The 23,224-nt window shown below is 39.4% G+C and overlaps 1 protein-coding gene across 1 annotated transcript in view; it reads left to right on the top strand.

Moving 5' to 3' along the window:
• LOC106606718 (cytohesin-3) overlaps positions 1-23,224 on the top strand; it is a 62,247-nt gene that overhangs the window by 26,757 nt on the left and 12,266 nt on the right. Inside the window, exons 2-9 of the mRNA XM_045715505.1 lie at positions 16,646-16,728; positions 16,949-17,013; positions 17,881-17,947; positions 18,280-18,398; positions 19,284-19,364; positions 19,669-19,781; positions 20,702-20,850; positions 22,592-22,703. Coding sequence (XP_045571461.1) covers positions 16,646-16,728; positions 16,949-17,013; positions 17,881-17,947; positions 18,280-18,398; positions 19,284-19,364; positions 19,669-19,781; positions 20,702-20,850; positions 22,592-22,703 — 789 coding nt within the window. The remainder of the gene's footprint in view (positions 1-16,645; positions 16,729-16,948; positions 17,014-17,880; positions 17,948-18,279; positions 18,399-19,283; positions 19,365-19,668; positions 19,782-20,701; positions 20,851-22,591; positions 22,704-23,224) is intronic.

The following is a 23,224-nucleotide window of genomic DNA, read 5'->3' on the forward strand; positions in this document are numbered from 1 at the left end:
CTCTATTTATTTCTCCCCCTCTCTGTATCTACTCTATTTATTTCTCCCCTCTCTGTATCTACTCTATTTATTTCTCCTCTCTCTGTATCTACTCTATTTATTTCTCCTCTCTCTGTATCTACTCTATTTATTTCTCCTCTCTCTGTATCTACTCTATTTATTTCTCCCCTCTCTCTGTATCTACTCTATTTATTTCTCCCCTCTCTCTGTATCTACTCTATTTATTTCTCCCCTCTCTCTGTATCTACTCTATTTATTTCTCCCCTCTCTCTGTATCTACTCTATTTATTTCTCCCTCTCTCTGTATCTACTCTATTTATTTCTCCCCTCTCTCTGTATCTACTCTATTTATTTCTCCCTCTCTCTGTATCTACTCTATTTATTTCTCCCCTCTCTCTGTATCTACTCTATTTATTTCTCCCTCTCTCTCTGTATCTACTCTATTTATTTCTCCCCTCTCTCTGTATCTACTCTATTTATTTCCCTCTCTCTCTGTATCTACTCTATTTATTTCTCCTCTCTCTGTATCTACTCTATTTATTTCCCCTCTCTCTGTATCTACTCTATTTATTTCTCCTTCTCTCTGTATCTACTCTATTTATTTCTCCCTCTCTCTGTATCTACTCTATTTATTTCTCCTCTCTCTGTATCTACTCTATTTATTTCTCCTCTCTCTGTATCTACTCTATTTATTTCTCCTCTCTCTCTGTATCTACTCTATTTATTTCTCCCCTCTCTCTGTATCTACTCTATTTATTTCCCCTCTCTCTGTATCTACTCTATTTATTTCTCCTCTCTCTCTGTATCTACTCTCTCTCTTTTCTCCCCTCTCTCTGTATCTACTCTATTTATTTCTCCTCTCTCTGTATCTACTCTATTTATTTCTCCCCTCTCTCTGTATCTACTCTATTTATTTCTCCCCTCTCTCTGTATCTACTCTATTTATTTCTCCCCTCTCTCTGTATCTACTCTATTTATTTCTCCTCTCTCTGTATCTACTCTATTTATTTCTCCTCTCTCTCTGTATCTACTCTATTTATTTCCCCTCTCTCTGTATCTACTCTATTTATTTCTCCTCTCTCTCTGTATCTACTCTATTTATTTCTCCCCTCTCTCTGTATCTACTCTATTTATTTCTCCCCCTCTCTGTATCTACTCTATTTATTTCTCCCTCTCTCTGTATCTACTCTATTTATTTCTCCTCTCTCTGTATCTACTCTATTTATTTCTCCTCTCTCTGTATCTACTCTATTTATTTCTCCCTCTCTCTGTATCTACTCTATTTATTTCTCCTCTCTCTGTATCTACTCTATTTATTTCTCCTCTCTCTGTATCTACTCTATTTATTTCTCCCCTCTCTCTGTATCTACTCTATTTATTTCTCCTCTCTCTGTATCTACTCTATTTATTTCTCCTCTCTCTGTATCTACTCTATTTATTTCTCCCCTCTCTCTGTATCTACTCTATTTATTTCTCCCTCTCTCTGTATCTACTCTATTTATTTCTCCTCTCTCTGTATCTACTCTATTTATTTCTCCCCTCTCTCTGTATCTACTCTATTTATTTCTCCTCTCTCTGTATCTACTCTATTTATTTCTCCTCTCTCTGTATCTACTCTATTTATTTCTCCTCTCTCTGTATCTACTCTATTTATTTCTCCTCTCTCTGTATCTACTCTATTTATTTCTCCTCTCTCTCTGTATCTACTCTATTTATTTCTCCTCTCTCTGTATCTACTCTATTTATTTCTCCTCTCTCTGTATCTACTCTATTTATTTCTCCCCTCTCTCTGTATCTACTCTATTTATTTCCCCTCTCTCTGTATCTACTCTATTTATTTCTCCCTCTCTCTGTATCTACTCTATTTATTTCTCCCCTCTCTGTATCTACTCTATTTATTTCTCCTCTCTCTGTATCTACTCTATTTATTTCTCCTCTCTCTGTATCTACTCTATTTATTTCTCCCTCTCTCTGTATCTACTCTATTTATTTCTCCCCTCTCTCTGTATCTACTCTATTTATTTCTCCTCTCTCTGTATCTACTCTATTTATTTCTCCTCTCTCTGTATCTACTCTATTTATTTCTCCCTCTCTCTGTATCTACTCTATTTATTTCTCCCCTCTCTCTGTATCTACTCTATTTATTTCTCCCTCTCTCTGTATCTACTCTATTTATTTCTCCCTCTCTCTGTATCTACTCTATTTATTTCTCCCTCTCTCTGTATCTACTCTATTTATTTCTCCTCTCTCTGTATCTACTCTATTTATTTCTCCTCTCTCTGTATCTACTCTATTTATTTCTCCTCTCTCTGTATCTACTCTATTTATTTCTCCCCTCTCTCTGTATCTACTCTATTTATTTCTCCTCTCTCTGTATCTACTCTATTTATTTCTCCCCTCTCTCTGTATCTACTCTATTTATTTCTCCTCTCTCTGTATCTACTCTATTTATTTCTCCCTCTCTCTGTATCTACTCTATTTATTTCTCCTCTCTCTGTATCTACTCTATTTATTTCTCCTCTCTCTGTATCTACTCTATTTATTTCTCCCTCTCTCTGTATCTACTCTATTTATTTCTCTCTCTCTCTGTATCTACTCTATTTATTTCTCCCCTCTCTCTGTATCTACTCTATTTATTTCTCCTCTCTCTGTATCTACTCTATTTATTTCTCCTCTCTCTGTATCTACTCTATTTATTTCTCCCCTCTCTCTGTATCTACTCTATTTATTTCTCCTCTCTCTGTATCTACTCTATTTATTTCTCCCTCTCTCTGTATCTACTCTATTTATTTCTCCCCTCTCTCTGTATCTACTCTATTTATTTCTCCCTCTCTCTGTATCTACTCTATTTATTTCTCCTCTCTCTCTGTATCTACTCTATTTATTTCTCCTCTCTCTCTGTATCTACTCTATTTATTTCTCCTCTCTCTGTATCTACTCTATTTATTTCTCCCTCTCTCTGTATCTACTCTATTTATTTCTCCTCTCTCTGTATCTACTCTATTTATTTCTCCCCTCTCTCTGTATCTACTCTATTTATTTCTCCTCTCTCTGTATCTACTCTATTTATTTCTCCCCTCTCTCTGTATCTACTCTATTTATTTCTCCTCTCTCTGTATCTACTCTATTTATTTCTCCTCTCTCTGTATCTACTCTATTTATTTCTCCTCTCTCTCTGTATTCTCCTCTCTCTATCTATTTATTTCTCCCCTCTCTCTGTATCTACTCTATTTATTTCTCCCTCTCTCTGTATCTACTCTATTTATTTCTCCTCTCTCTGTATCTACTCTATTTATTTCTCCTCTCTCTGTATCTACTCTATTTATTTCTCCTCTCTCTCTGTATCTACTCTATTTATTTCTCCCTCTCTCTGTATCTACTCTATTTATTTCTCCCCCTCTCTGTATCTACTCTATTTATTTCTCCTCTCTCTCTGTATCTACTCTATTTATTTCTCCCTCTCTCTGTATCTACTCTATTTATTTCTCCCCTCTCTCTGTATCTACTCTATTTATTTCTCCCTCTCTCTGTATCTACTCTATTTATTTCTCCTCTCTCTGTATCTACTCTATTTATTTCTCCTCTCTCTGTATCTACTCTATTTATTTCTCCTCTCTCTGTATCTACTCTCTCTCTGTATCTACTCTATTTATTTCTCCTCTCTCTGTATCTACTCTATTTATTTCTCCCTCTCTCTGTATCTACTCTATTTATTTCTCCCCTCTCTCTGTATCTACTCTATTTATTTCTCCCCTCTCTCTGTATCTACTCTATTTATTTCTCCCTCTCTCTGTATCTACTCTATTTATTTCTCCCCTCTCTCTGTATCTACTCTATTTATTTCTCCCCTCTCTCTGTATCTACTCTATTTATTTCTCCCCTCTCTCTGTATCTACTCTATTTATTTCTCCTCTCTCTCTGTATCTACTCTATTTATTTCTCCCTCTCTCTGTATCTACTCTATTTATTTCTCCTCTCTCTGTATCTACTCTATTTATTTCTCCCTCTCTCTGTATCTACTCTATTTATTTCTCCTCTCTCTGTATCTACTCTATTTATTTCTCCTCTCTCTGTATCTACTCTATTTATTTCTCCACTCTCTCTGTTTCTCCTCTATTTATTTCTCTCCTCTCTCTGTATCTACTCTATTTATTTCTCCTCTCTCTCTGTATCTACTCTATTTATTTCTCCTCTCTCTGTATCTACTCTATTTATTTCTCCTCTCTCTGTATCTACTCTATTTATTTCTCCTCTCTCTGTATCTACTCTATTTATTTCTCCTCTCTCTGTATCTACTCTATTTATTTCATCCCTCTCTCTGTATCTACTCTATTTATTTCTCCCCTCTCTCTGTATCTACTCTATTTATTTCTCCTCTCTCTCTGTATCTACTCTATTTATTTCTCCCTCTCTCTGTATCTACTCTATTTATTTCTCCTCTCTCTGTATCTACTCTATTTATTTCTCCTCTCTCTGTATCTACTCTATTTATTTCTCCTCTCTCTGTATCTACTCTATTTATTTCTCCCCTCTCTCTGTATCTACTCTATTTATTTCTCCCCTCTCTCTGTATCTACTCTATTTATTTCTCCTCTCTCTCTGTATCTACTCTATTTATTTCTCCCCTCTCTCTGTATCTACTCTATTTATTTCTCCCCTCTCTCTGTATCTACTCTATTTATTTCTCCTCTCTCTGTATCTACTCTATTTATTTCTCCCCTCTCTGTATCTACTCTATTTATTTCTCCTCTCTCTGTATCTACTCTATTTATTTCTCCCTCTCTCTGTATCTACTCTATTTATTTCTCCCTCTCTCTGTATCTACTCTATTTATTTCTCCTCTCTCTCTGTATCTACTCTATTTATTTCTCCCTCTCTCTGTATCTACTCTATTTATTTCTCCCTCTCTCTGTATCTACTCTATTTATTTCTCCTCTCTCTGTATCTACTCTATTTATTTCTCCCTCTCTCTGTATCTACTCTATTTATTTCTCCCCTCTCTCTGTATCTACTCTATTTATTTCTCCTCTCTCTGTATCTACTCTATTTATTTCTCCCCTCTCTCTGTATCTACTCTATTTATTTCTCCCTCTCTCTGTATCTACTCTATTTATTTCTCCTCTCTCTGTATCTACTCTATTTATTTCTCCTCTCTCTGTATCTACTCTATTTATTTCTCCTCTCTCTGTATCTACTCTATTTATTTCTCCCCTCTCTCTGTATCTACTCTATTTATTTCTCCTCTCTCTCTGTATCTACTCTATTTATTTCTCCCCTCTCTCTGTATCTACTCTATTTATTTCTCCTCTCTCTGTATCTACTCTATTTATTTCTCCTCTCTCTGTATCTACTCTATTTATTTCTCCTCTCTCTGTATCTACTCTATTTATTTCTCCTCTCTCTCTGTATCTACTCTATTTATTTCTCCCCTCTCTCTGTATCTACTCTATTTATTTCTCCCCTCTCTCTGTATCTACTCTATTTATTTCTCCCCTCTCTCTGTATCTACTCTATTTATTTCTCCCCTCTCTCTGTATCTACTCTATTTATTTCTCCTCTCTCTGTATCTACTCTATTTATTTCTCCTCTCTCTGTATCTACTCTATTTATTTCTCCCCTCTCTCTGTATCTACTCTATTTATTTCTCCCCTCTCTCTGTATCTACTCTATTTATTTCTCCCTCTCTCTGTATCTACTCTATTTATTTCTCCCCTCTCTCTGTATCTACTCTATTTATTTCTCCCCTCTCTCTGTATCTACTCTATTTATTTCTCCCCTCTCTCTGTATCTACTCTATTTATTTCTCCCCTCTCTCTGTATCTACTCTATTTATTTCTCCTCTCTCTGTATCTACTCTATTTATTTCTCCTCTCTCTGTATCTACTCTATTTATTTCTCCTCTCTCTCTGTATCTACTCTATTTATTTCTCCCCTCTCTCTGTATCTACTCTATTTATTTCCCCTCTCTCTGTATCTACTCTATTTATTTCTCCTCTCTCTCTGTATCTACTCTATTTATTTCTCCTCTCTCTGTATCTACTCTATTTATTTCTCCCTCTCTCTGTATCTACTCTATTTATTTCTCCCTCTCTCTGTATCTACTCTATTTATTTCTCCCTCTCTCTGTATCTACTCTATTTATTTCTCCTCTCTCTCTGTATCTACTCTATTTATTTCTCTCTCTCTCTGTATCTACTCTATTTATTTCTCCCCTCTCTCTGTATCTACTCTATTTATTTCTCCTCTCTCTGTATCTACTCTATTTATTTCTCCCCTCTCTCTGTATCTACTCTATTTATTTCTCCCCTCTCTCTGTATCTACTCTATTTATTTCTCCCTCTCTCTGTATCTACTCTATTTATTTCTCCTCTCTCTGTATCTACTCTATTTATTTCTCCCTCTCTCTGTATCTACTCTATTTATTTCTCCTCTCTCTGTATCTACTCTATTTATTTCTCCCTCTCTCTGTATCTACTCTATTTATTTCTCCCTCTCTCTGTATCTACTCTATTTATTTCTCCCCTCTCTCTGTATCTACTCTATTTATTTCTCCTCTCTCTCTGTATCTACTCTATTTATTTCTCCCTCTCTCTGTATCTACTCTATTTATTTCTCCCCTCTCTCTGTATCTACTCTATTTATTTCTCCCCTCTCTCTGTATCTACTCTATTTATTTCTCCCCTCTCTCTGTATCTACTCTATTTATTTCTCCTCTCTCTGTATCTACTCTATTTATTTCTCCCCTCTCTCTGTATCTACTCTATTTATTTCTCCTCTCTCTCTGTATCTACTCTATTTATTTCTCCCTCTCTCTGTATCTACTCTATTTATTTCTCCCTCTCTCTGTATCTACTCTATTTATTTCTCCCTCTCTCTGTATCTACTCTATTTATTTCTCCCTCTCTCTGTATCTACTCTATTTATTTCTCCCTCTCTCTGTATCTACTCTATTTATTTCTCCCCTCTCTCTGTATCTACTCTATTTATTTCTCCCTCTCTCTGTATCTACTCTATTTATTTCTCCCTCTCTCTGTATCTACTCTATTTATTTCTCCCCTCTCTCTGTATCTACTCTATTTATTTCTCCCCTCTCTCTGTATCTACTCTATTTATTTCTCCCCTCTCTCTGTATCTACTCTATTTATTTCTCCCTCTCTCTGTATCTACTCTATTTATTTCTCCCCTCTCTCTGTATCTACTCTATTTATTTCTCCCCTCTCTCTGTATCTACTCTATTTATTTCTCCCTCTCTCTGTATCTACTCTATTTATTTCTCCTCTCTCTCTGTATCTACTCTATTTATTTCTCCCCTCTCTCTGTATCTACTCTATTTATTTCTCCCCTCTCTCTGTATCTACTCTATTTATTTCTCCCCTCTCTCTGTATCTACTCTATTTATTTCTCCCCTCTCTCTGTATCTACTCTATTTATTTCTCCCCTCTCTCTGTATCTACTCTATTTATTTCTCCCCTCTCTCTGTATCTACTCTATTTATTTCTCCCCTCTCTCTGTATCTACTCTATTTATTTCTCCCTCTCTCTGTATCTACTCTATTTATTTCTCCCCTCTCTCTGTATCTACTCTATTTATTTCTCCTCTCTCTGTATCTACTCTATTTATTTCTCCCTCTCTCTGTATCTACTCTATTTATTTCTCCTCTCTCTCTGTATCTACTCTATTTATTTCTCCTCTCTCTGTATCTACTCTATTTATTTCTCCCTCTCTCTGTATCTACTCTATTTATTTCTCCCCTCTCTCTGTATCTACTCTATTTATTTCTCCTCTCTCTCTGTATCTACTCTATTTATTTCTCCCCTCTCTCTGTATCTACTCTATTTATTTCTCCCCTCTCTCTGTATCTACTCTATTTATTTCTCCTCTCTCTCTGTATCTACTCTATTTATTTCTCCCCTCTCTCTGTATCTACTCTATTTATTTCTCCTCTCTCTGTATCTACTCTATTTATTTCTCCTCTCTCTCTGTATCTACTCTATTTATTTCTCCCTCTCTCTGTATCTACTCTATTTATTTCTCCTCTCTCTGTATCTACTCTATTTATTTCTCCTCTCTCTGTATCTACTCTATTTATTTCTCCTCTCTCTCTGTATCTACTCTCTCTCTTTTCTCCCCTCTCTCTGTATCTACTCTATTTATTTCTCCTCTCTCTGTATCTACTCTATTTATTTCTCCTCTCTCTGTATCTACTCTATTTATTTCTCCTCTCTCTGTATCTACTCTATTTATTTCTCCCCTCTCTCTGTATCTACTCTATTTATTTCTCCCTCTCTCTGTATCTACTCTATTTATTTCTCCTCTCTCTGTATCTACTCTATTTATTTCTCCTCTCTCTGTATCTACTCTATTTATTTCTCCTCTCTCTGTATCTACTCTATTTATTTCTCCCCTCTCTCTGTATCTACTCTATTTATTTCTCCCTCTCTCTGTATCTACTCTATTTATTTCTCCTCTCTCTGTATCTACTCTTTATTTCTCCTCTCTCTTTATCTACTCTATTTATTTCTCCCCTCTCTCTGTATCTACTCTATTTATTTCTCCCCTCTCTCTGTATCTACTCTATTTATTTCTCCCCTCTCTCTGTATCTACTCTATTTATTTCTCCCTCTCTCTGTATCTACTCTATTTATTTCTCCTCTCTCTGTATCTACTCTATTTATTTCTCCTCTCTCTCTGTATCTACTCTATTTATTTCTCCCCTCTCTCTGTATCTACTCTATTTATTTCTCCCCTCTCTCTCTGTATCTACTCTATTTATTTCTCCCCTCTCTGTATCTACTCTATTTATTTCTCCCCTCTCTGTATCTACTCTATTTATTTCTCCCCTCTCTGTATCTACTCTATTTATTTCTCCCCTCTCTGTATCTACTCTATTTATTTCTCCTCTCTCTGTATCTACTCTATTTATTTCTCCCCTCTCTCTGTATCTACTCTATTTATTTCTCCCCTCTCTCTGTATCTACTCTATTTATTTCTCCCCTCTCTCTGTATCTACTCTATTTATTTCTCCCCTCTCTCTGTATCTACTCTATTTATTTCTCCTCTCTCTGTATCTACTCTATTTATTTCTCCTCTCTCTGTATCTACTCTATTTATTTCTCCTCTCTCTGTATCTACTCTATTTATTTCTCCCCTCTCTCTGTATCTACTCTATTTATTTCTCCCTCTCTCTGTATCTACTCTATTTATTTCTCCTCTCTCTCTGTATCTACTCTATTTATTTCTCCCTCTCTCTGTATCTACTCTATTTATTTCTCCCCTCTCTCTGTATCTACTCTATTTATTTCTCCTCTCTCTTATCTATTTCTCCCTCTCTCTGTATCTACTCTATTTTTCTCCCCTCTCTCTGTATCTACTCTATTTATTTCTCCTCTCTCTGTATCTACTCTATTTATTTCTCCCTCTCTCTGTATCTACTCTATTTATTTCTCCCTCTCTCTGTATCTACTCTATTTATTTCTCCCCTCTCTCTGTATCTACTCTATTTATTTCTCCCTCTCTCTGTATCTACTCTATTTATTTCTCCCCTCTCTCTGTATCTACCTCTATTTATTTCTCCCCTCTCTCTGTATCTACTCTATTTATTTCTCCCCTCTCTCTGTATCTACTCTATTTATTTCTCCCTCTCTCTGTATCTACTCTATTTATTTCTCCCCTCTCTCTGTATCTACTCTATTTATTTCTCCCTCTCTCTGTATCTACTCTATTTATTTCTCCCTCTCTCTGTATCTACTCTATTTATTTCTCCCTCTCTCTGTATCTACTCTATTTATTTCTCCCCTCTCTCTGTATCTACTCTATTTATTTCTCCCCTCTCTCTGTATCTACTCTATTTATTTCTCCTCTCTCTCTGTATCTACTCTATTTATTTCTCCCCTCTCTCTGTATCTACTCTATTTATTTCTCCTCTCTCTGTATCTACTCTATTTATTTCTCCTCTCTCTCTGTATCTACTCTATTTATTTCTCCCTCTCTCTGTATCTACTCTATTTATTTCTCCTCTCTCTGTATCTACTCTATTTATTTCTCCTCTCTCTCTGTATCTACTCTATTTATTTCTCCCCTCTCTCTGTATCTACTCTATTTATTTCTCCTCTCTCTGTATCTACTCTATTTATTTCCCCTCTCTCTGTATCTACTCTATTTATTTCTCCGCTCTCTCTGTATCTACTCTCTCTCTTTTCTCCCCTCTCTCTGTATCTACTCTCTCTCTTTTCTCCCCTCTCTCTGTATCTACTCTATTTATTTCTCCTCTCTCTGTATCTACTCTATTTATTTCTCCTCTCTCTGTATCTACTCTATTTATTTCTCCTCTCTCTCTGTATCTACTCTATTTATTTCTCCCCTCTCTCTGTATCTACTCTATTTATTTCTCCCTCTCTCTGTATCTACTCTATTTATTTCTCCCCTCTCTGTATCTACTCTATTTATTTCTCCTCTCTCTGTATCTACTCTATTTATTTCTCCTCTCTCTGTATCTACTCTATTTATTTCTCCTCTCTCTGTATCTACTCTATTTATTTCTCCCCTCTCTCTGTATCTACTCTATTTATTTCCCCTCTCTCTGTATCTACTCTATTTATTTCTCCTCTCTCTCTGTATCTACTCTATTTATTTCTCCCTCTCTCTGTATCTACTCTATTTATTTCTCCTCTCTCTCTGTATCTACTCTATTTATTTCTCCCTCTCTCTGTATCTACTCTATTTATTTCTCCCTCTCTCTCTGTATCTACTCTATTTATTTCTCCTCTCTCTCTCTTTGTTTCTCCTCTCTCGTATCTACTCTATTTATTTCTCCCCTCTCTCTGTATCTACTCTATTTATTTCTCCCTCTCTCTGTATCTACTCTATTTATTTCTCCCCTTTCTCTGTATCTACTCTATTTATTTCTCCTCTCTCTGTATCTACTCTATTTATTTCTCCCCTCTCTCTGTATCTACTCTATTTATTTCTCCCCTCTCTCTGTATCTACTCTATTTATTTCTCCCCTCTCTCTGTATCTACTCTATTTATTTCTCCCCTCTCTCTGTATCTACTCTATTTATTTCTCCCTCTCTCTGTATCTACTCTATTTATTTCTCCCCTCTCTCTGTATCTACTCTATTTATTTCTCCCCTCTCTCTGTATCTACTCTATTTATTTCTCCCCTCTCTCTGCATCTACTCTATTTATTTCTCCCCTCTCTCTGTATCTACTCTATTTATTTCTCCTCTCTCTGTATCTACTCTATTTATTTCTCCCTTCTCTCTGTATCTACTCTATTTATTTCTCCTCTCTCTGTATCTACTCTATTTATTTCTCCTCTCTCTGTATCTACTCTATTTATTTCTCCCTCTCTCTGTATCTACTCTATTTATTTCTCCCCTCTCTCTGTATCTACTCTATTTATTTCTCCTCTCTCTGTATCTACTCTATTTATTTCTCCCCTCTCTCTGTATCTACTCTATTTATTTCTCCTCTCTCTCTGTATCTACTCTATTTATTTCTCCCTCTCTCTCTGTATCTACTCTATTTATTTCTCCCCTCTCTCTGTATCTACTCTATTTATTTCTCCTCTCTCTCTGTATCTACTCTATTTATTTCTCCCTCTCTCTGTATCTACTCTATTTATTTCTCCTCTCTCTGTATCTACTCTATTTATTTCTCCTCTCTCTGTATCTACTCTATTTATTTCTCCCCTCTCTCTGTATCTACTCTATTTATTTCTCCCTCTCTCTGTATCTACTCTATTTATTTCTCCCCTCTCTCTGTATCTACTCTATTTATTTCTCCCCTCTCTCTGTATCTACTCTATTTATTTCTCCCTCTCTCTGTATCTACTCTATTTATTTCTCCTCTCTCTCTGTATCTACTCTATTTATTTCTCCTCTCTCTGTATCTACTCTATTTATTTCTCCCCTCTCTCTGTATCTACTCTATTTATTTCTCCTCTCTCTGTATCTACTCTATTTATTTCTCCCTCTCTCTGTATCTACTCTATTTATTTCTCCCTCTCTCTGTATCTACTCTATTTATTTCTCCCCTCTCTCTGTATCTACTCTATTTATTTCTCCCCTCTCTGTATCTACTCTATTTATTTCTCCCTCTCTCTGTATCTACTCTATTTATTTCTCCCTCTCTCTGTATCTACTCTATTTATTTTCTCCTCTCTCTGTATCTACTCTATTTATTTCTCCCCTCTCTCTGTATCTACTCTATTTATTTCTCCCTCTCTCTGTATCTACTCTATTTATTTCTCCCTCTCTCTGTATCTACTCTATTTATTTCTCCCCTCTCTCTGTATCTACTCTATTTATTTCTCCCCTCTCTCTGTATCTACTCTATTTATTTCTCCCCTCTCTCTGTATCTACTCTATTTATTTCTCCCCTCTCTCTGTATCTACTCTATTTATTTCTCCTCCTCTCTGTATCTACTCTATTTATTTCTCCCCTCTCTCTGTATCTACTCTATTTATTTCTCCCTCTCTCTGTATCTACTCTATTTATTTCTCCTCTCTCTGTATCTACTCTATTTATTTCTCCCCTCTCTCTGTATCTACTCTATTTATTTCTCCCCTCTCTCTGTATCTACTCTATTTATTTCTCCTCTCTCTGTATCTACTCTATTTATTTCTCCCCTCTCTCTGTATCTACTCTATTTATTTCTCCCTCTCTCTGTATCTACTCTATTTATTTCTCCTCTCTCTCTGTATCTACTCTATTTATTTCTCCCCTCTCTCTGTATCTACTCTATTTATTTCTCCCCTCTCTCTGTATCTACTCTATTTATTTCTCCTCTCTCTCTGTATCTACTCTATTTATTTCTCCTCTCTCTGTATCTACTCTATTTATTTCTCCCCTCTCTCTGTATCTACTCTATTTATTTCTCCCCCTCTCTCTGTATCTACTCTATTTATTTCTCCCCTCTCTCTGTATCTACTCTATTTATTTCTCCCTCTCTCTGTATCTACTCTATTTATTTCTCCCCTCTCTCTGTATCTACTCTATTTATTTCTCCTCTCTCTCTGTATCTACTCTATTTATTTCTCCCTCTCTCTGTATCTACTCTATTTATTTCTCCCCTCTCTCTGTATCTACTCTATTTATTTCTCCCTCTCTCTGTATCTACTCTATTTATTTCTCCCTCTCTCTGTATCTACTCTATTTATTTCTCCTCTCTCTGTATCTACTCTATTTATTTCTCCCTCTCTCTGTATCTACTCTATTTATTTCTCCCCTCTCTCTGTATCTACTCTATTTATTTCTCCCTCTCTCTGTATCTACTCTATTTATTTCTCCCCTCTCTCTGTATCTACTCTATTTATTTCTCCCCTTTCTCTGTATCTACTCTATTTATTTCTCCTCTCTCTGTATCTACTCTATTTATTTCTCCTCTCTCTCTGTATCTACTCTATTTATTTCTCCCCTCTCTCTGTATCTACTCTATTTATTTCTCCCCTCTCTCTGTATCTACTCTATTTATTTCTCCCCTCTCTCTGTATCTACTCTATTTATTTCTCCCCTCTCTCTGTATCTACTCTATTTATTTCTCCCTCTCTCTGTATCTACTCTATTTATTTCTCCCTCTCTCTGTATCTACTCTATTTATTTCTCCCTCTCTCTGTATCTACTCTATTTATTTCTCCCTCTCTCTGTATCTACTCTATTTATTTCTCCCTCTCTCTGTATCTACTCTATTTATTTCTCCTCTCTCTGTATCTACTCTATTTATTTCTCCTCTCTCTGTATCTACTCTATTTATTTCTCTCTCTGTATACTCATCTCTCTCTCTGTATCTACTCTATTTATTTCTCCTCTCTCTGTATCTACTCTATTTATTTCTCCTCTCTCTCTGTATCTACTCTATTTATTTCTCCTCTCTCTCTGTATCTACTCTATTTATTTCTCCCCTCTCTCTGTATCTACTCTATTTATTTCTCTCTCTCTCTGTATCTACTCTATTTATTTCTCCTCTCTCTGTATCTACTCTATTTATTTCTCCTCTCTCTGTATCTACTCTATTTATTTCTCCTCTCTCTGTATCTACTCTATTTATTTCTCCCCTCTCTCTCTGTATCTACTCTATTTATTTCTCCCCTCTCTGTATCTACTCTATTTATTTCTCCCCTCTCTGTATCTACTCTATTTATTTCTCCTCTCTCTGTATCTACTCTATTTATTTCTCCCTCTCTCTGTATCTACTCTATTTATTTCTCCTCTCTCTCTGTATCTACTCTATTTATTTCTCCCCTCTCTCTGCATCTACTCTATTTATTTCTCCCCTCTCTCTGTATCTACTCTATTTATTTCTCCTCTCTCTGTATCTACTCTATTTATTTCTCCTCTCTCTGTATCTACTCTATTTATTTCTCCTCTCTCTGTATCTACTCTATTTGTTTCTCCTCTCTCTCTGTATCTACTCTATTTATTTCTCCCCTCTCTCTGTATCTACTCTATTTATTTCCCCTCTCTCTGTATCTACTCTATTTATTTCTCCTCTCTCTCTGTATCTACTCTCTCTCTTTTCTCCCCTCTCTCTGTATCTACTCTATTTATTTCTCCTCTCTCTGTATCTACTCTTTATTTCTCCCCTCTCTCTGTATCTACTCTATTTATTTCTCCCCTCTCCCCTCTTTCTGTATCTACTCTATTTATTTCTCCTCTCTCTGTATCTACTCTATTTATTTCTCCTCTCTCTCTGTATCTACTCTATTTATTTCTCCCCTCTCTCTCTATATCTACTCTATTTATTTCTCTCCTCTCTCTGTATCTACTCTATTTATTTCTCCCCCCTCTCTGTATGTACTCTATTTATTTCTCCCCCCTCTCTGTATCTACTCTATTTATTTCTCCCCTCTCGCTACACGGAGTGGACAAATCATTAGGAACACCTTCCTAATATTGAGTTGAAGTGTAGATGAAGGGGAGAAGACATGTTAAAGAAGAATGAGACATGGGTTGTGTATGTGTGCCATTCAGAGGGTAAATGCGCAAGACAAAATATTTCAGTGCCTTTGAAGAGGGTATGGTAGTAGGTGCCAGGCGCACTGGTTTGAGTGTGTCAAGAACTGCAATGCTGCTGGGTTTTTCATGCTCAACAGTTTCCTGTGTGTATCAAGAATGGTCCACCACCCAAAGGACATCCAGCCAACTTGAAACAACTGTCTGAAGCATTGGAGTCAACATGGGCCAGCATCCTAGTGGAACGTTTTCAACACCTTGTAGAGTCCATGCCCCTGATGAATTGAGGCTGTTCTGAGGGCAAAATGGTTTGTACACTCAGTGTACTCTCCCTCTCCTTTCATCTAGCTCTCTGTTTCATTTATGTAGAAGTCAGTCAGAGGCTTTGAGTGGGTCCACTCGGCCGTGAGAGAAAACGATCACCACTTCTGAGATCCTTTTCCTCTGTCTACCATCTGCGTTTGGCTCTGATGGACTGCTCGTCCGTGATAAGAAGCCACCGAGAGTCGAGTACCACGATGCCATCCCATCCCGACTTGATGGTCCGTGGTATCTCTGTCTTTTTGTCTTTACGGAGAGAGAAAAAAAGACAAGTCAATAGCTATTGACAATGGAAGGAGAGAAGAGAAAAAATCTGAATCGTAAAGCTGCTTAGCTCTATGAATCAGCCCCCCCCCCCCCCGACTCTCCTCCCCCCTCCACTCCAAGCCATAGGATGGATAGAGAGAGAGAGAGCTGGCGAGGCAAATGCGCGGCGTAGAAAAGCACAATCTGCCACGGCTCTTGATGTGAGAATGACCTACTTCCTGTGAGCCTGAGCATGCCTGCCTCTGCCTGCTTTCTAACAGGTAGTAAGAGCGGCGGTGTGTGATAGGAGGAGGAGGTGGTGAGGAGGACGTCCTCAGAGAGAGGTCTGGGGAGGAAGGTTGATGTATGTGCTGCTGGTAAACTGAGGGATAAGCAGGAGGGACTGGGGAGACTCCTTATTGAATAGAACACGTGGAAATGTCAGTCTGTATGATTTACCACTGGGTGCTCAGTTCACATACAGTATAGTCAAACACGTATATTATAGTGTGTGTGTGTGTGTGTGTGTGTGTGTGTGTGTGTGTGTGTGTGTGTGTGTGTGTGTGTGTGTGTGTGTGTGTGTGTGTGTGTGTGTGTGTGTGAGAAGGGGGTTAGCATTTGGCCCAGATATCTCAGTGGTACTAATTACCTCAAATGAGGAAGCAGACTATCTGAGAACTAATATTGGACGATGCACGTTTTAGCAGATGTTCAGCGCTGGTGTGTGTGTGCTTACCTGCTTTAGTGTGTGTGTGTGGTGGTGGGGGGTCCAAGGTCCTGGGCGGTTTGGTTGTAATTTATGGAGGAGTTTTCCTTTTGCCAGAGAGGAAGTCAAGAGCTCTCAGAAGTTCCAGTATACTGCTAGAGAATGATGTGTTGATTTAGGAGTAGGTGGAACTGGAATGTGTCCCTAACAACAGATCCAGGATCAGATGTTTTTCCATCCTCCTAATGGTTAGGTTTAGCATTGGGGTACACTTATCTGATCCTAGATCTGTGGTTCATCAGCCTTGTGTGTTGATTTACAGCACACTAGCTATCACATCTTAATCCATGGAAGTGTCTGACTATGTGTGTAAGTGATTGTATGTTAATTCCACACTTACATCTCTCTCTTTCACAGTACCTGAAGACCTTTCCTTGGAAGAGAGAGATGAGCTGTCAAACATACGACGCAGGAAAAAAGAGCTACTGGATGACATTGAGGTGAGTCAAGAAAATGAAAAGAAATGTCAAGATTTCATATTTTTTATAAAGATATCACTCACCCTTGATATGATATGACTTTATGTGGGTGGCTAAAATGTTACTTTGACTCTAATCACTTACATTGAGTCTGTTTGTTGATTTCCAATGCTCTGCTAAAACAACCCCAGTTCAGATGTCAATTGAACCCAGCTAATTCTCCCTGTAATCCTGTTGGCAGCGGTTGAAGTTTGAGATTGCAGAGGTGATGACTGAGATCGAGCAGCTAACCTGCGTGGGGGAGAGGTGCGTAACCCCCCATCCCCCGCCCCCCCCAACCCCCACCCCCATCCTAGCTGCTGTTCCCTTCTCCTCTCCAAGTCGTCCAGCCACACACCTTTCCCAGTGTGGGTTAATAATCCATCTTTGTTTGTGGAGCTGAGCCGTCCCTCTGCCAAACAGTTGCTAAACGCCCCACAACCGCTCCTATTCAGGGACTGACAACTGATTGGCTGTTCAGCGCTCGTTGGTGATGAGGTGGAGAGAGCGTGTGTTAGTGTGGATTTAGCCTTTGTGTGTCTCAGGTGCAGCTGGGGAATGGTTCAAGCTATTCTGGGAACACAGGGAGAACACAGTATGCACACATGCAATAATGCAAACACACACACACACACACACACACACACACACACACACACACACACACACACACACACACACACGAACACACAAAGAAAAAGGCATACGGTTTTCATTCATTTTTCATTAGACTGAGTTTGAGTTAGATTGAGTTTCTCCTGCTAATCAGTTAGTTCAGTTAGTAGGTGCAACAACCTACATGGTTGATGTTACAGTCCAAATGGAAAGATAAGTCTAAGATCATTGTTTTTAGAGGATCATTACATTCTCATGTTCATAGCTGACTTGGAACAGTAATAACTGAATCCAGCTGAATTTGTCCTGAACCCAGCCCTATGTAAACTAACAGCCCTATGTAAACTAACAGTGTCAACTCACTAACTCACCACAATACCGTTCAGTATCCTGGATAAATACTGTACAAAGTAGACAAATGTGACAGTTGACCTGGTGAACAAATACAGGCGTCAGTTGTTGATAATGCCACACCTGTTCTAGAGGGCTGATGGATCTCTCTGCTCTGTCCAATCACAGTAAAACAACACAAAGAAATAAACAGATCGCCATGGGAAGGAAGAAATTCAACATGGACCCCAAAAAGGTTTGTCTAAAGTCCATGCAATCCATGCTAAAGACATTATTACCCCACTTGCATGGATGTTAATCTGGTGTTAGACGTTTTTATTGAATGCTTTCTGATTTCTATAAAAACAGATCGAAACTTAGATGTAGAACAATGTAGAACAGGTTACACTATAAACCATGGCCATCAAAGATGTTATCTGGTTGTGTTATCTGTATTAATGACTTATTGTAATGCCTCCTAGCTCTCCTTCAAGTCAAAACAGATAACCGTGTGTGTGTGTGTGTGTATGTATGTGTGTTTGTCTGTGTGTAGCTTGGAGTGCTAACCAAACTGTGTGTGTCTTCCAGGGGATCCAGTTTCTGTTGGAGAACGACCTTCTCCAGCACACTCCTGAGGACGTATCCCAGTTCCTCTACAAAGGAGAGGGCCTCAACAAAACTGTCATAGGGGACTACTTAGGAGAGAGGTAACAAACACACTGCTCTTACCTCCTCTGTTTTCATCTCTCTCTCTCTCTCTCTCTCTCTCTGTCTCTCTCTCTGTCTCTCTCTCTCTCTCTCTCTCTCTCTCTCTCTCTCTGTCTCTCTCTCTCTCTCTCTCTCTCTCTCTCTCTCTCTGTCTCTCTCTCTGTCTCTCTCTCTCTCTCTCTGTCTCTCTCTCTCTCTCTCTGTCTCTCTCCCCCTCTTTCTCTCTTTCTCCCTCTCTCCGCATCTCACTCGCTCCCTTCTCTCTCTCTCTCCCTCCCTCTCTCTTTCCTACACTCTGTCCATCTCTCAGGGAGATTTCTCCCTCTGTGCGTGTATAAGCCCGGTCATGAAGCCTCGGGAAATGGATTGTCTGTCTCTACGGAGCACAGCGGCGACAGTAGACAAGGGGCCATGCCAGTAAAACAGAGATCTGCTCTGCCTGGCTACATGTGTTTCATATCTACGACACGTGGGCCACCTCGCAGGGATGTGACTGTCAAAACAGCCTGTGTAGCAAACAGACAGAGCAGAGTCTGAGGCTGGGATAAATCGTTTTCTTTTGAAAAGGCCCTTAAGAAAGCAACAACATATTGTATGTTAAGAAGTTGGTTGTATGCACAAACAAATAGCAATTTATCACGACCCGCAATCTTATCATATTGTATAATGGTCTGATAGAGACATAATCTAGAGAAGAGGTGGAGTTGGGTTTAAAAAGGGCCTCTCCCCTAACAGACATTTCAGTTCCTATAGGGATTGAAAGACACTTTACCTGTAATAGTTCTGTTTTTGGAAGTGCTAGACTGATCTGGACTAACACTGAATAGCAGCCATTTCCTGAGCTGAATCTGAGAACCTGACACACTGTTCCTCAACTCTCCCAGGGACGACTTCAACCTCAAGGTGTTGCAGGCCTTCGTAGACCTTCATGAGTTTGCAGATCTCAACCTCGTACAGGCTTTACGGTGAGCTGTTTCTGCATATTACTGTACTAAGATTCCCAGCTTTTCATCACATTTAAAAAAATGTATCTAGTAGTATTTATTATTGATAATGTGCAGTCAGTACACTTCATGATGATGTCCTGCTTTCAAGACACTTTTGGAGCCTCTGTTTTCTTTCTCGTTGGTTTTCCTGTGTTCTCACTTTCTCTCCTCACATCTATGTTTCTGTCCCTCTCTCCCTCCCTCTCCCTCTCTCTCTCCTTTGCTCTGTCTTTCTCACTCTCTCTCTCTCCCTCGCTCTCTCTCTTTCTCTATGCTGGTGTAGACAGTTTCTGTGGAGTTTCAGACTGCCTGGTGAGGCTCAGAAGATCGATCGTATGATGGAGGCCTTCGCTTCGCGGTACTGCTCCTGCAACCCCGGTGTCTTCCAATCCACAGGTACACACACACACACACACACACACACACACACACACACACACACACACACACACACACACACACACACACACACACACACACACACACACACACACACACACACACACACACACATTGGACGGACCCTGTCATAAAGAGCAGCACCAGACCACCCCTGCCATAGATCAATGCGTCAGTCTCCCTGTCTCTCTACTTTATAGCAGACCTGTCTTTTAGGTATAAATTCTAAGGACGTGGCTCCACTCCAGAACTATTTGGTCCTAAAACCAGTCTTTGTTGTATAGTAAATGTTTTACATGTTGTACCTCTTTAGATGGAGTGGAGTCGCTCTATAAATGGAGTGGAGTCCCCTACCATCATCACTGTCCCCTACCATCATCTCTGTCCCCTACCATCATCTCTGTCCCCTACCATCATCTCTGTCCCTTACCATCATAAATGTCATGTTCTATCCAAGGTCCTGCTCAGAATTTTCAGATATAAATCTATTGTGTAGAACAAACATAATTGTGTCTGTCATGTACCATAAGGGATCATGTCAGGTCTATATAGTAATTTCTATCCTCAATGTTCTGTCCCTCTCCCCTACATCTTCCTAAACAACCAGGGGCCTGTTACAGAACATTCATATAGAAATGTATTGTCTAGAACATATATGATATTGTGTCATGTCAGCTCTATGTTCTATCTGCAGTGTTGTGTCCCCTGTTCCTGTAACCAGTGGTGGGTTGATGAATGATATGTGGTCTTGGCCTCATGAATATGGATGTGTTGCAGTGGTGACACGCCGACTTAGCTTTGCTGCTTCTGCTGCGTCCCTCTGGGGACTGGTGCTCTGACACACACCAGGTTAAAACGGCCAGGGGTTATAGAACACACACACACTTCACACCTCCTCTCTCTGCTGTCCTCCCCAGACACATGTTATGTCCTGTCCTTTGCCATCATCATGTTGAATACCAGCCTCCACAACCCCAACGTCAGAGACAAGCCCCCCGTAGAGAGATTCATCTCCATGAACAGAGGCATCAACGAGGGAGGAGACCTGCCAGAGGATCTACTCAGGGTGAGAGGGTGTGTTTGGTGTGTGGAGTGGGGGGGTTGGATATGGTTGATGAGTGTGTGTTTGGTGTGTGGAGTGGGGGGGTTGGATATGGTTGATGAGTGTATGTTTGGTGTGTGGTGTGGGGGTGTTGGATATGGTTGATGAGTGTGTGTTTGGTGTGTGGAGTGGGGGGGTTGGATATGGTTGATGAGTGTGTGTTTGGTGTGTGGTGTGGGGGGGTTGGATATGGTTGATGAGTGTATGTTTGGTGTGTGGTGTGGGGGTGTTGGATATGGTTGATGAGTGTGTGTTTGGTGTGTGGAGTGGGGGGTTGGATATGGTTGATGAGTGTGTGTTTGGTGTGTGGTGTGGGGGGGTTGGATATGGTTGATGAGTGTATGTTTGGTGTGTGGAGTGGGGGGTTGGATATGGTTGATGAGTGTATGTTTGGTGTGTGGAGTGGGGGGGTTGGATGTGGTTGATGAGTGTGTGTTTGGTGTGTGGAGTGGGGGGGTTGGATATGGTTGATGAGTGTATGTTTGGTGTGTGGAGTGGGGGGGTTGGATATGGTTGATGAGTGTGTGTTTGGTGTGTGGAGTGGGGGGGTTGGATATGGTTGATGAGTGTGTGTTTGGTGTGTGGAGTGGGGGGTTGGATATGGTTGATGAGTGTGTGTTTGGTGTGTGGAGTGGGGGGTTGGATGTGGTTGATGAGTGTATGTTTGGTGTGTGGTGTGGGGGGGTTGGATGTGGTTGATGAGTGTATGTTTGGTGTGTGGAGTGGGGGGGGTTGGATATGGTTGATGAGTGTGTGTTTGGTGTGTGGAGTGGGGGGGGTTGGATATGGTTGATGAGTGTATGTTTGGTGTGTGGAGTGGGGGGGTTGGATATGGTTGATGAGTGTATGTTTGGTGTGTGGAGTGGGGGGGTTGGATGTGGTTGATGAGTGTGTGTTTGTGTTTGTCCTACGTCACGTAGAAGCTTTACTCTCTTCTATCAAGGGTGATACTGTAGCAAAATGCTAGCTCATCTAATGTGCTGTTCTTTCAGGCCAGTAATGCTAATAATGAACATTATTATCTAACAAGCTCAGAGAGATAATCACACAGACTTCAGCTCCACCGCAGTTCAAAAGGGCACACACATAACACTTGTTGCAGTTGGCTTGTTGTTCCTTTCTCTCCCAACAGTTCTCAAAGTTGTAACTCAGATTGTCAAATGTGTCCCAGTATTTAACACCCACTCAGCCCCTACGAATGAGCACACCCTCCAACACTTTCCTTTTCTAACAACTCCTTCATAGAATCTTGTTCCGTCATGTTTTATGCACCTGATTTAGTTATGGACTGGGATGGCTGTTAGAAGATGCAGGAAGTGGCTGTTCAAGTGTTATGAGCTGAACACTAATGCTTTCCGCCGCCTTTTTCACCATTATTCTCTCTCTCTCTTTCTCTCTCTCTCTCTTTCTATCCATCTCTCTCTCTCTTTCTATCCATCTCTCTCTCTCTCTCTCTCTCTCTCTCTCTCTCTCTCTCTCTCTCTCTCTCTCTCTCTCTCTTTCTATCCATCTCTCTCTCTCTATCTCTCTCTTTCTATCCATCTCTCTCTCTCTCTCTCTCTCTCTCTCTCTCACTCTTTCTATCATCTCTCTCTCTCTCGCTCACTCTCTCTCTCTCTTTCTATCCATCTCTCTCTCTCCACACTCCCTCCTCATCCCTCTCTCTCTCCATCACTCCCTCCTCATCCCTCTCTCTCCTCTCCAGAATCTCTATGAGAGCATTAAGAGTGAACCCTTTAAGATCCCAGAGGATGATGGGAACGACCTGACTCACACGTTCTTCAACCCAGACAGAGAGGGATGGCTGCTCAAACTGGGTTAGTAGAGATGAGAATGTAGTCCCTTACTAAGAATGCCTGCATCACACCCACCTATCTGTTCCAATGTCTCCACTAGCATACTACTTATAATGAAGCAATGTATTGGAGATGCATTCTAAGTGCTATGCTATTGCTATGCATTGTTTCTGGTTCCTCTTACACCATTCTCTTGCTATGAACCAGTACATTATTTCACTGGCTGACCCTTGCAGCTAAGATGCAGATGTTGCTGTAGACTGTAATGTTGCAGTCTCTCAAGCAATGTGTTTTGCTGCATGACTCACGTCTTGTTGGTACAATATGAACAAGGTTCAGTGTTCAGGGTTCTCACACAGTGGGCTGTTATCTGTAGTGTCGTCTATTTTAAACCTCCAGATTCAAGGTTTTCACGATGTTCAAGATTCAGGAATAAATATTTCACAATCTTTGGCCAGTTTAAAGGATATTCGAGCAGGATTTTATGTAAATGGTTGTATGTTAATGTTGAAGTTGAAAGAATCACCATGGTAAATCACCAT

This window comes from Salmo salar, chromosome ssa03 (assembly GCF_905237065.1).
Source record: "Salmo salar chromosome ssa03, Ssal_v3.1, whole genome shotgun sequence".
NCBI lineage: Eukaryota > Metazoa > Chordata > Actinopteri > Salmoniformes > Salmonidae > Salmo > Salmo salar.